Genomic DNA, 12,782 nt, shown 5'->3' on the forward strand with positions numbered 1-12,782 from the left:
CAGAGCTTAAGAGGACTTTAGTGCTTTTGGATATCTGAGTTGAATCCATACAGTCAAGAGATTCTGGGTTTCTACAGCCATGGCACGTAAACATGCCATGTTCAAAAAAAAAGTCGGAATGTATGTCGGCCTGCTGGCCCTGCAATATTGTTCCCAAGCCCCAGCTGCTCCCAGGTCAAGGCTGCTGCTGGTGTGGAATGTTTGTGGTTTGCTCCTCCCGCCATTCAGCCCCATTCTCATCCCAAGATAAACAGACAAGCGTTTCGGGCCAGGTGGCTTTAGACGGGGGGGGAGGGGGGGGGGGCATATCCGTCCCCTCATATTCGGGAGTCATTCAATAGCTCCGCTATCAAGGTCTCTCCATGCTGACAGATAGCCTCTCGCACCCCGCATTGTGTCCAGATTACTAGCGGTTAAGGGAGAAAGCATCTCACAGCTGCACCGCCTGGTTCAATGTGTTACCTTTCAACCCCCCTTAAATGGGCGGCTATTTCAAAGTCACCACTGGGCATGAGCAAATTTAGCGCTCCTCAGCCAACGTAACAATGAGCCCTGGGATTAGGTTACAACAAACAGGCCACATCCCCTGGGACACCATCCCGCCTCTGCCTCGGGCAGGGGACGGGCAACACATTTGCCAGAATGCAGCAGGGGGACACTGGCACGTCCGGCCCACCTCAAAGTGACAGGAGCGGAGCATCCCAGCAATGGAACGTTAATTCTCGCTCCCTGCTTGTAGCACACAGGGGGACGGAGGGTGTTAATGACTAGAGTGATATCTCCTTTCAAAACAAATATCTGGAAAGAGCAAAGAAGAACGAAAACTGGCCACTCGGACTTGTTGCATCAAAGTTGTTGGCCACTGTGTCTCAAGTGTCTTTCAGACAGTCAGGTGACTACTTCAGGCTGTGCATCTCTCTGAAGAGGACCTTACCTGAGCTCTGTGGGGCAACCGAATGTGAGTTCAGCTGCTCTCGCTCCGTCTATTCGGTTTCAGCTAACAGAGTGGTATGGTTGCACCTATCCAGGAGGGCTTACAGAGGGATCGGGACAAAGCGGATAGTCAGATGTCTGGCAGATTAAGAGGGCTTCGGGACCTCTGCTTTTTTTGGGGGAGTGACCCGTGTAATAAAAAGTGATTCCTGACATCAAGGCCAGTAAGACAAGCTTGAGTCTCTCTGTTGAGGTGATGCTGAACACCTTTTTCCTTTCCTAGAATGAACACTGGACCTGGCTTTGGAAAATGTTAGAGGTTTAAACTGAGGTTTCTCTGTGGTTTGGCGCTGATAGAAAAACACTTGCCGGGTGTTTTATGGACAATAAAATATCCACACAACCAGCTTAGCTATCTGATATTCCATACAGCCGCCAGAGCAGTCTGACACAGAATCAATCTGAGAACGTGTTTGGGAAGAGTTTTAGGACTCTGTGCACAGGAAAGGAAGAGTGAGTGAGTGAGTGAGTGAGTGAGTGAGTGAGTGAGTGAGTGAGTGAGTGAGTGAGTGAGTGAGTGAGTGAGTGAGTGAGTGAGTGAGTGAGTGAGTGAGTGAGTGAGTGAGTGAGAGTTACAGGATAGCGAATAGCGGAGTCAGTGAGTGAGCACTTATCGTCCGTCCTCGGGGACAGAAACTTTCCACCAGCGCAATCCAACAACTTCTGTTCAAAGACCCCGAGAGCTGGTGGCTGCTGTCTGTTTTCTCTCTCTCCTTCTCCTCTCAATTTCTTCCACTTGGAGGGGCAATAAATAGCCACAGGTGTGTGGAACTGCTATCTAATCTGAACTTCATTTAACACTGCTACAAACAAGATATCCGGCAAAGGCGATAGAAAAAAAGCTGTGACCCTCCCTCACTCTCTGTCGCGCTCTCTCTCTCTCAGCTCAATGAGGAAGTGAAACGAGTGTGTGGCCTGGAGAGTCAGGTCTACACCCAGAGGAGAGGGTGAGGCGTGGAGCAGCCAGAGAGGGTGTGAAGTGGGGTGGACGTGTGTCTCCTTGTCGTCCAGCTAGAGGGGGAGCAGTGGCTTCTCCAGCCTGTCTGCAGCTCACCACACATTAAAATAACCCAACACCCACCAGAGGGGAGGCTGCTGACCAGCCGGTGTGAGGACTGGACACGCTTCAAGAGAGGAGCCCACCACCAGACTGATAGATTGGAGTGTAGGAGCACACTACGGGAGAGCTTTTCTATACTTTTACAGAGTGAAGGACTGAGAGGAGTTTATTTGCCAAACAAGGTAAGAACTGAAATCCTTTCACATAGAATACGAAGACATATTTAATGTAGATCATTGTGTTTTGCTTGCAAAAGTGTCTGTGGGCAAAAGGTTGAGAGCAACCTACTAAGTATATTAAAGGGAGAGTTCACCCAAATTACAAAATGGCGTATTGGTTTTCTGTACGCAGTCTATGGACAAGGTATGACAACAATCCAAGTTTTGTTAACCTGGCCACTGTGTTAAATGCTAACTTTTTAGCATTTGTGACAACAATCCAATGCATGTCAATGGTACCTACAGTTGAAGTCGGAAGTTTACATACACTTGTATGTTTTTCAACCACTCCACAAACTTCTTGTTAACAAACTATAGTGTTGGTAAGTCGGTTAGGACATCTACCTTGTGCAATTTTTCCAACAATTGTTTACAGACAGATTATTTCACTGTATCACAATTCCAGTGGGTCAGAAGTTTACATACACTAAGTTGACTGTGACTTTAAACAGCTTGCAAAATTCCAGAAAATTATGTCATGGCTTTAGAAGCTTCTGATAGGCTAATTGACATCATTTGAGTCAATTGGAGGTGTACCTGTGGATGTATTTCAAGGCCTACTGTCAAACTCAGTACCTCTTTGCTTGACATCTTGGGAAAATCAAAAGAAATCAGCCAAGACCTAAGAAAGGAAATTGTAGACCTCCACAAGTCTGGTTCATCCTTGGGAGCAATTTCCAAACGCCTGAAAGTACCACGTTCATCTGTACAAACAATAGTACGCAAGTATAAACACCATGGGACCACGCAGCCGTCATACCGCTCAGGAAGGAGACGTGTTCTGTCTCCCAGAGATGAATGTACTTTGGTGCGAAAAGTGCAAATCAATCCAAGAACAGCAGCAAAGGACCTTGTGAAGATGCTGGAGGAAACAGGTACAAAAGTATCTATATCCACAGTAAAATCAGTCCTATATCGACATAACCTGAAAGGCAGCTCAGCAAGGAAGAAGCCACTGCTCCAAAACCGCCATAAAAAAAGCCACACTACCGTTTGCAACTGCACATGGGGACAAAGATAGTACTTTTTGGAGAAATGTCCTCTGGTCTGATGAAACAAAAATAGAACTGTTTGGCCATAATGACCATCCTTATGTTTGGAGGAAAAAGGGGGAGGCTTGCAAGCCGAAGAAGACCATCCCAACCGTGAAGCACGGGGATGGCAGCATCATGTTGTGGGGGTGCTTTGCGGCAGGAGGGACTGGTGCACTTCACAAAATAGATGGCATCATGAGGCAGGAAAAGTATGTGGATATATTGAAGCAATATCTCAAGACATCAGTCAGGATGTCAAAGCTTGGTTGCAAATGGGTATTCCAAGTGGACAATGACCCCAAGCGTACTTCCAAAGTTGTGGCAAAATGGCTTAAGGACAAGAAAGTCAAGGTATTGGAGTGGCCATCACAAAGCCCTGACCTCAATCCTATAGAAAATGTGTGGGCAGAACTTAAAAAGCGTGTGCGAGCAAGGAGGCCTACAAACCTGACTCAGTTACACCAGCTCTGTCAGGAGGAATGGGCCAAAATTCATCCAACTTATTTTGGGAAGCTTGTGGAAGGCTACCCGAAATGTTTGACCCAAGTTAAACAATTTAAAGGCAATGTTACCAAATCCTAATTAAGTGTATGTAAACTTCTGACCCACTGGGAATGTGATGAAGGAAATAAAAACTGAAATAAATAATTCTCTCTATTGTTATTCTGACATTTCACATTCTTAAAATAAAGTGGTGATCCTAACTGACCTAAGACAGGGAATTTTTACGAGGATTAAATGTCAGGAATTGTGAAAAACAGAGTTTAAATGTGTTTAGCTAAGGTGTACGTAAACTTCCGACTTCAACTGTATATTAACATGTTTGGCTTTATGTCCAAATCATCCTAAAGTATCTAGAAATTGATTGTGTGACTCAATTTAGATACTTGAAGATGATTTGGACGAAAATACTAATGAAAATACTAAAGTTTCAGGTATTTTACCCTGTTGAGACATGCTTTTGGTTCCTGGGGTCGAGTTATATTTTAAGCTCACTGACTTGCTCTGCTCACTTGGGATTCATTGTCCAGATCGAAAGCCACAGGCAAACAAATGTGGTGTCCATAACAAGGAGACTTCAGTGGCCAGTAAATCAGTTAATAAATACTTTCTAATAAAAAGGCAACAAGAGTCTATAATCTGCTTTCACTGGCCCTCATAATGCATTCTCTGGAACCAGACTAGGAGTCGGGGCGACACGGCTTAGTGTAGACAGGTGTGTGTGTAGCCTACAGATGCGCGTGTCTGTTTGGGTGTTTGTGAGAAGCGCTGGTGAGAGAAAGACTTTGTATTTATGAGAAAGTACTTCATAGTTGTCTGCAGCAGCGGTTCCCTTTTCTGTTCAAGGGACAACCAAATCATGTCAAAAGCTCTTTTGAGGACCACCATTCGCGGAGTCTCGGAATTCGTTTAACATAAAATACTGTATCTTGGTGATCAAATTTAGTACATTTTTCCAGTGAATGTAACAAATTAAAGGCATATTTTTATAATTATTATAAACAATTTGCATTGTGAAAAGTATGTAAAACTCCTTATAATACCTACTACCAACTGTTATTATTGTTGCATGATTTTAGTTTATTTATTTTATCAACAAAGAAATGCAGACCACCTGCAGAACCCCCACAGTTTGGTAACCACTGGTCTACAGCATATGTGAGATAAGGACACTTCCTGTTCTCACAGATCTTGCGTCAGCCCACTTGCTTTTGATTTAATGTCCTTCAATTAACAGCAACGTAGACATGCAGGGCACATCAACAGAAATCCTGTATCAGAGACACTCATTTGCCAAGGCTCTATCATGTTATATGCTGGCGGAAACAGTGCAGGGCTGGATATCCTCTATCCTCCTTCACCGTCACACAATCCCATCTCTCTGCCTCCTATGCTCTACAGATGCTTCCTAGTGATTTGTAGGAGCTGACAGAACCCAAGCCAGGGAGTATGTAACACACTTAGGGGTTGTTATTGGTAATATCAGTCCCAAAGGATTCTCGGGCTCAGCCATTGACATGTCAGACTCCAAGTCTGTAGGACATTACTATTACAGCTTTATGAAAATGAAGCAGGTGAAAGCGAAATGACTCATTGTGCACCACATGCCCTGCGATGAGGCAATATGCTGAAGACCCTTGTGGAGATTGGCCAGAAAGCCCTCTCTTTCGCACTGCCTCCCAAATGTTAGCAGCATCGGTCCTCTGTTTCCATAGCAGCCATTGACCCCTGTGAAGATCAACCAGTGTTCTGGTGGGGTTCCTAGTAACTGGATTATTCACTTCCAGGGCTCATAGCACGTGAGAGGCCTTTCAAGGCACTCCTGTTCTGATAAAAGGAGGACGAGCCACACTGCCCAAACAATAAAGACAAATATTCAGTTTACGCAAGAAGCCTTTTCCTCCCTCAGACGCTGTATTCTCACTCCAAATCCAAAATAAAGGAAAAAAAGGTGGCAGTGCAGTGACTCATACTAAAAAGCTGAGTAGAGTTACCTTTCACAACAGACCCGTGCGTAACAGGGCAGGTCTATAGAGTTAGAAATTACAAAGGAGAGGCAAACTCTTCATGTTCTGCCTTGGGCCAATGGTAGTGCTCCAAGAGCATGTCACAAAGTATATACAGTTGAAGTCGGAAGTGTACATACACTTAGGTTGGAGTCATTAAAACTTTTGTGATACATTGAATTATATGTGGAATAAACAATTGTCGGAAAAATTACTTGTATCATGCACAAAGTAGATGTCCTAAACGACTTACCAAAACTATAGTTTGTTAACAAGACATTTGTGAAGCAAGGAAAGGAAGAAGCCACTTCCTCAGCAAGGAAGAAGCCACTGCTCCAAAACCGCCATAAAAAAGCCAGACTACGGTTTGCAACTGCACATGGGGACAAGATCGTACTTTTTGGAGAAATGTCCTCTGGTCTGATGAAACAAAAATAGAACTGTTTGGCCATAATGACCATCCTTATGTTTGAAAGAACACCATCCCAACCGTGAAGCATGGGGGTGGCAGCATCATGTTGTGGGGGTGCTTTGCTGCAGGAGGGACTGGTGCACTTCACAAAATAGATGGCACCATGAGGTAGAAAAATTATGTGGATATATTGAAGCAGCATCTCAAGACATCAGTCAGGATGTTAAAGCTTGGTCGCAAATGGGTCTCCAAATGCACAATGACCCCAAGCATATTTCCAAAGTTGTGGCAAAATGGCTTAAGGACAACAAAGCCAAGGTATTGGAGTGGCCATCACAAAGCCCTGAACTATAGACAATTTGTGGGCAGACCTGAAAAAGTGTGTGCGAGCAAGGAGGCCTACAAACCTGACTCAGTTACACCAGCTCTGTCAGGAAGAATGGGCCAAAATTCACCCAACTTATTGTGGGAAGCTTGTGGAAGGCTACCCGAAATGTTTGACCCAAGTTAAACAATTTAAAGGCAATGCTACCATATACTAAATGAGTGTATGTAAACCTCTGACCCACTGGGATTGTGATGAAACAAATAAAAGCTGAAATAAATAATTCTCTCACATTTCACATTTTTTAAATAAAGTGGTGATCCTAACTGACCTAAAACAGGGATTTTTTACTAGGATTAAATGTCAGGAATTGTGAAAAACTGAGTTTAAATGTATTTGGCTAAGGTGTATGTAAACTTCCGACTTCAACTGTAATTCCATAAACATTGATTTGTATTCAGTATTTTTTGGGGGACGTTACTGTTGCTTTTGTAATGCCTAGAGGATTTAGAGGCCTGACAAATGTCTTTCCATTTTCCTGAGCTTGACGCCATGTGTAACCAGAACACATCTTGATTTGAATAGCTCTGGGCAGAGAGTACAACTTTAAAAGCCAGAGTAAACCAGAAAGATCCTTCATCATGTACAAAGAACATATGGGAAAATGTATTCAATAAAGTCAAGTATTCTGGTGAAGTCGAGTTACATAACAGGACAATAGCATGTGAAGGTCTATTCCAGTTTTCCCACTGGTGTTCTATCAGCCTAGTCTGAATGATAACAATTGTAATTCCAAGACAACTGTGGGAAAAGCACACAGACAGTAGCCGCTCAACTTAACATTTTAACCATTGATGATGTGAAGGTTCGTACTTCTCTCAGTGATACATTTTGTCCCAGAAATTTGCGCAAAACAATGTGATTTCAGTCAGAATCAAAGCGGGTAACAGCACAATATATTGGACACACATAACGCGTGTTTTCCTATCTAAGCTGATTAGGAATGACAACAAAATGACCATATTTTCATTTGGAGGCATTACACTGAGAAAAACAAAACAAATGACAACAAACTTTTGTAATCTCTCTTTTTGTTGTGTGTAATGCATGCAAGTGTTCATTTAGCAATTTTCTAAATTGCAGTCATTGACATCAAATGTGGTTATTTTGAATCGATGGGGTTTGGCAGGCTTATTAGAGAATAAAAGACTAACAGAAGCCATATACTCTCTGAAGAGAGCTACAGAGTGAATGCAATTACTTTTGTTTTTCATGTGGAGCAGATGCATCATAATCATGCTGTCTGAAAAGGGAGTCACTCAAATGTACATATCAAAATGCCTGGTCGGAGGGGTACAACAATAGGCATGCCATTATCCCAATATAAACACAATGTAGGCAGGCAGCAGAAAGCAGAACAGTTGAGTGCGCTTCTCCATTCATCTGAATTTGGAGGATATTATTTGTACACGGAGAGGGAGCCAGGACAACACTAACCCACTGAGCACAGATGTGAGTTCAACGTCTTGTTTTGATTTACATTTGGTTGAGTTTTCAACTCGCATGAATTCAACAAAAAATGGCAGGTTGTCATTGGATTTAGGTCAAAAGTTGGGTGAAAAAAAGACAACAATTACCTTAAGTTGCTGACTTTTTGCAAATCCACTCAATTTTCGTCATTGCATAGATTTTTTGGGGTTGAAATGATGTGGAAACAACATTGATTCAACAACCTTTTGCCCAGTGGGAAGGCTGTTTGGGTTGAGTGAAGTGGATGAAATTCATTGATGTGTCACAGGAGCTGTTGTGGGCTCCAGGAGTCAAATTCCATTTACAGCAGATGTGCAAGCTACACACCCAGGGTGACTGGCTTTATAATGTGGTTTATTTCATTTATATACAGGCTTTCAGGGCTTCTTACAAGTGAAATGGGACTGCAGCCACTTGTAAAAACATGCGCCTGTAACCATTGTCTCTTAAAAACAATGATTTGCCGTCGTTAGCTGGACTAAACCAGACAGTAAAGTTAACACGAACGGTGCAACAGAATTCTGATTGACATGGGAGATAAAATACATATTTCGGGTAAATGTTCTTTCTTTCACAATATGCAGTAAAACACAAGTACAAAGACACACTGTCAACAGGCAGTCACGCATTTACAATAAACACACGCAGACGTACACTACGTGCACATACACACACAGGCAGACGTACACGACGTGTGCACGTGCACACACACACACACACACACACACACACACACACACACACACACACACACACACACACACACACACACACACACACACACACACACAGGCAGAGACGTCCACTACGTGCGCACGCAAACACACACACACACACACACATCAGCAGAAGGCAGTCATCCAGGCATGTAGGTGCCTGTTTTCTAAGGCACACAGTCGTGATATTGTGGAGATAATCCTCTGAAAAATGATCCTTTTCTTACTATCACCTGCAGTGGAACGTGTGGGCACAGCAACCGTCCAACCTCAGGAGCCTGATCTGTCGCTACAGCAACAGGCATCCACTGACAAGCTCCCCATTTCTAGGAGGTACAGAATACCAAGAAGAACACACAAGGGAGCTTGCTCGATACTCATCTCAAATGTGTTTCTCCAGTCTAGGAGGTTGAGATTTTGAGAAACAACGACAGAGATCGATCACTCAATCTATGTTTGTGAGTCCATTGTCGAGTAGAAAGACAGGTGATTATTAGACGTGATGGCTGTCTAATGGATATAGACATTAATGGTGCCTGTCTCTTTAAGAGTTGGTCCTTGGCAGGTCTGTGCTGTTAAGTGGGGAGGTGGATCCCTGCCTGTCTTTATTCTGCCTCTTGTTTCTCTGACAGGCTTTTTGATCAACAAACTCCTCCGTGCTGCCTGCTCCTGAATGTGTGTCTGTGTAGCTCTAACATGTGTTTTTTACTGTTTGTGAGAGCACGTGTACCTACTCGCTCTACCCGAGGACTCTTATTCAGTGGTGAGGTGACCACCTTCAGCACAGGTGTGTAACATACGTACAATGTGTGTGTGTGTGTGTGTGTGTGTGTGTGTGTGTGTGTGTGTGTGTGTGTGTGTGTGTGTGTGTGTGTGTGTGTGTGTGTGTGTGTGTGTGTGTGTGTGTGTGTGTGTGTGTGTGTGTGTGTGTGTGTGTGTGTATAGGTCATTTTAACCTTCTTTAGGCAATATATTGTATCGTTTAGCAAATTAACCAGAATCAGAATTGCTGATTAGGGTTGTGGCATACAGTACATGAAAATGTGTGTGGGCATCTTGGTGAGTTATCTAATCTTGGTTAGATGGTGATTTTATGTTTATGCTAAATTGTGGCCTGCAATTTGCATATTTAAAGAACATCTTGTTATCTTCTTTTTGTCTTAAAACTGAATTAAAAACATGTTTGCCACAAACCTACATGGAAAACGCACATTTCAAGTACAGTAATGTAATAAGTAAGATCGAATGAGTAAGACTGAATGAAACAAAACCAAGTGCATCCTTATTTTGATTCGACGCCTACACAGTGTGGGTTTGATTGAATTCGACACAAAGTGGTGGAGTAATCAATGACAGTTAGCATTTGAAAATCAGCCTCGATGGTCTTGTTATGATTCAATTTACCATGTACGCAATATGGTCAACAATTATCAGTGTTGGATTACAGTCAGTATTCTGAATACTGCGAGGGATGTTCTTTCTGGATGTTTTATCCTCGACACTCCATTGGTGGTTCAGTGACATAAGGACGTACTTCCAAATAGCCTAACACAAATAGCACTTCCAATAAAGGGTTAATTGTGAAGAAAAAATATGATGGTGCCAAGAATATCACAGGAGATCCTAAACTCCCACCTCGGCTATTTCCTACAGACGCACCGTAACGACAATCAGTAATTTACAGTCGCCACAGTGATAGAGCAACATTTACCTAAGAATACTATATAGTGAGAACAGGAGCGGGTGAGGTGAAGTACAGGTAAAGTGTTTTTGATTCCTGTGATAGAATTTAATTCAGCAGTTGATCACAAAACATTTATGTTATAGCCAAAGGAGAAAAGGGACAGAAGGTAGGTCTTAATCAAGATAGCTGCACTCAAGTATCTACTTAAAGCAGGTAACAGAGTAATCTTGTGGAAGGTCTATTGCAGTCGGACCTGTATCTGATTGATGAAGAGCCAGGCTGAGACGTGCTGCCCGCTGTTAGAATGTGTCCCCTGCTCTAGCTGTGAGCCCACAGGAAATACCCTCACATCTCTCTGCCAGTCTCTATCAATGTACTGAGAGAGATGGGCCCTATCCAAATCCCTGTGGGAAACACATAGGGGACATTGAAAATGTATCTTCAGAAAGGAGAACAAGTGAGAAATGGAAGGATCTAATTGTCATAGATGTAGATTTTGTGTCAGAAAGGCCAGTACATGTTACATTTGACGTACATTCCCGGTCAAAAGTTTTAGAACACCTACTCATTCGAGGGTTTTTCTTTATTTTTTACTATTTTATACATTGGAGAATAATAGTGAAGACATCAAAACTATGAAATAACACATACGGAATCATGTAGTAACCAAAAAAGTGTTAAACAAATAAAAATATATTTTATATATGAAATTCTTCAAATAGCCACCCTTTTCCTTGATGACCGCTTTGCACACACTTGGCATTCTCTCAACCAGCTTCATGAGGTAGTCACCTATAATGCATTTAAATTAACAGGTGTGCCTTCTTAAAAGTTAATTTGTGGAATTTATTTTCTTCTTAGTGCGTTTGAGCCAATCAGTTGTGTTGTGACAAGGTATACAGAAGATAGCCCTATTTGGTAAAAGACCATGTCCATATTATGGCAAGAACAGCTCAAATAAGCAAAGAGAAACGACAGTCCATCATTACTTTAAGACTTGAAGGTCAGTCAATACAGAACATTTCAAGAACTTTGAAAGTTTCTTCAAGTGCAGTTGCAAAACCCATCAAGTGCTATGATGAAACTGGCTCTCATGAGGACTGCCACAAGAAAGGAAGACCCAGAGTTACCTCTGCTGCAGAGGATAAGTTCATTAGAGTTACACTGTCTGTGATTTATTTAGAATTCAAGGCACACTTAAGCAGCATGGCTACCACAGCATTCTGCAGCGATACGCCATCCCATCTGGTTTGGGCTTAGTGGGACTTTAATTTGTTTTTCAACAGGACAATAACCCCACACACACACCTCCAGGCTGTGTAAGGGCAATTTGACCAAGAAGGAGAGTGATGGAGTGCTGCATCAGATGACCTGGCTTCCACAATCCCCCAACAACCAAATTGAAATGGTTTGGGATGAGTCTGACCAGAGCTCTAGAGGCTCCTGTGGTGGGCCGAGCGAATGGTGCGCCTGGCTTCCGGGTTAAGCGAGCAGTGCGTCAAGAAGCAGTGTGGCTTGGCAGGGTCATGTTTCAGAGGAAGTATGGCTCTCAACCTTTGCCTCTCCCGAGTCCGTACAGGAGTTGCAGTGATGGGACAAGACTAACTACCAATTGGATATCATGAAATTGGGGAGAAAAATGGGTAAAAAATCTAACAAAAAAGAATAGGGCCCATCTTGGCTCTCATTAGCAGCTCACAAAGTTCCAATAGGCTATAGCGGGAACAGGGAAGGGGCCAGTTGTTGCCCAGCAGCCACATTCACAACGGCAATTCAATGGAATCCCAGAATGACAATTGGGAGATTACTGAGAAGTATATGAAAACTCCAGCCAAGTGTAAGGCTGAAAGGTATAGCTCCCGACCCCTTGCTCTTAGTTTGCTCCATTCCAGGGAAAGCTGGAAAGGTCAACTTGCCATTGCATAGAAAAGTGAGAACAGCACCTTCATCTGGATAAGACATTTAGATGGACCTGGATAGGGTCGAGTCAGCTGACTGCCAAGTGGATATCAAAAATGTTCAAGTGCTGTGTGGCGGCAATGCAAATGTGATATACCTGAGTCACTGCATACTCTAGCCATTTAAATGGTTTAGCAGACTGCTGTAAGCAAAGAGAACACGGTCACATGTCAGATAGGTAACTAATAGCAACGATACAACACGGTTGGAGGAGCAGGTCTATGCAGTAACCTTGGATGCAGTATCACTGCAATAATCTCAAGAAGACGTAATGGTAAGTGGGTAGATTTGTATGTTGGGTGGCGCTGAGAGAGAGAGGTGGCACTGGAGTGGTGTGGTCTTGT

At 43.1% G+C, this 12,782-nt stretch overlaps 1 protein-coding gene across 6 annotated transcripts in view; it reads left to right on the top strand.

The window, feature by feature from the left end:
* The first annotated feature begins 650 nt into the window (after positions 1-650).
* Positions 651-12,782, top strand: part of LOC106605853 (protein delta homolog 2) — a 29,276-nt gene continuing 17,144 nt past the window's right edge. Inside the window, exon 1 of one of the 6 annotated variants that reach the window (XM_045720150.1) lies at positions 651-2,235. Coding sequence is in view for 1 of the 6 variants with exons in the window: in XM_014201832.2 (XP_014057307.1) it covers positions 9,492-9,582 (91 nt within the window). In the remaining 5 variants the exon portion in view is untranslated. Of the gene's footprint in view, positions 2,236-8,935; positions 9,583-12,093; positions 12,713-12,782 lie in introns of those variants that run through there. The other 5 variants (XM_014201840.2, XM_014201871.2, XM_014201832.2 and 2 more) reach the window with 5 other exon arrangements.

This window comes from Salmo salar, chromosome ssa01 (genome assembly GCF_905237065.1).
Source record: "Salmo salar chromosome ssa01, Ssal_v3.1, whole genome shotgun sequence".
NCBI lineage: Eukaryota > Metazoa > Chordata > Actinopteri > Salmoniformes > Salmonidae > Salmo > Salmo salar.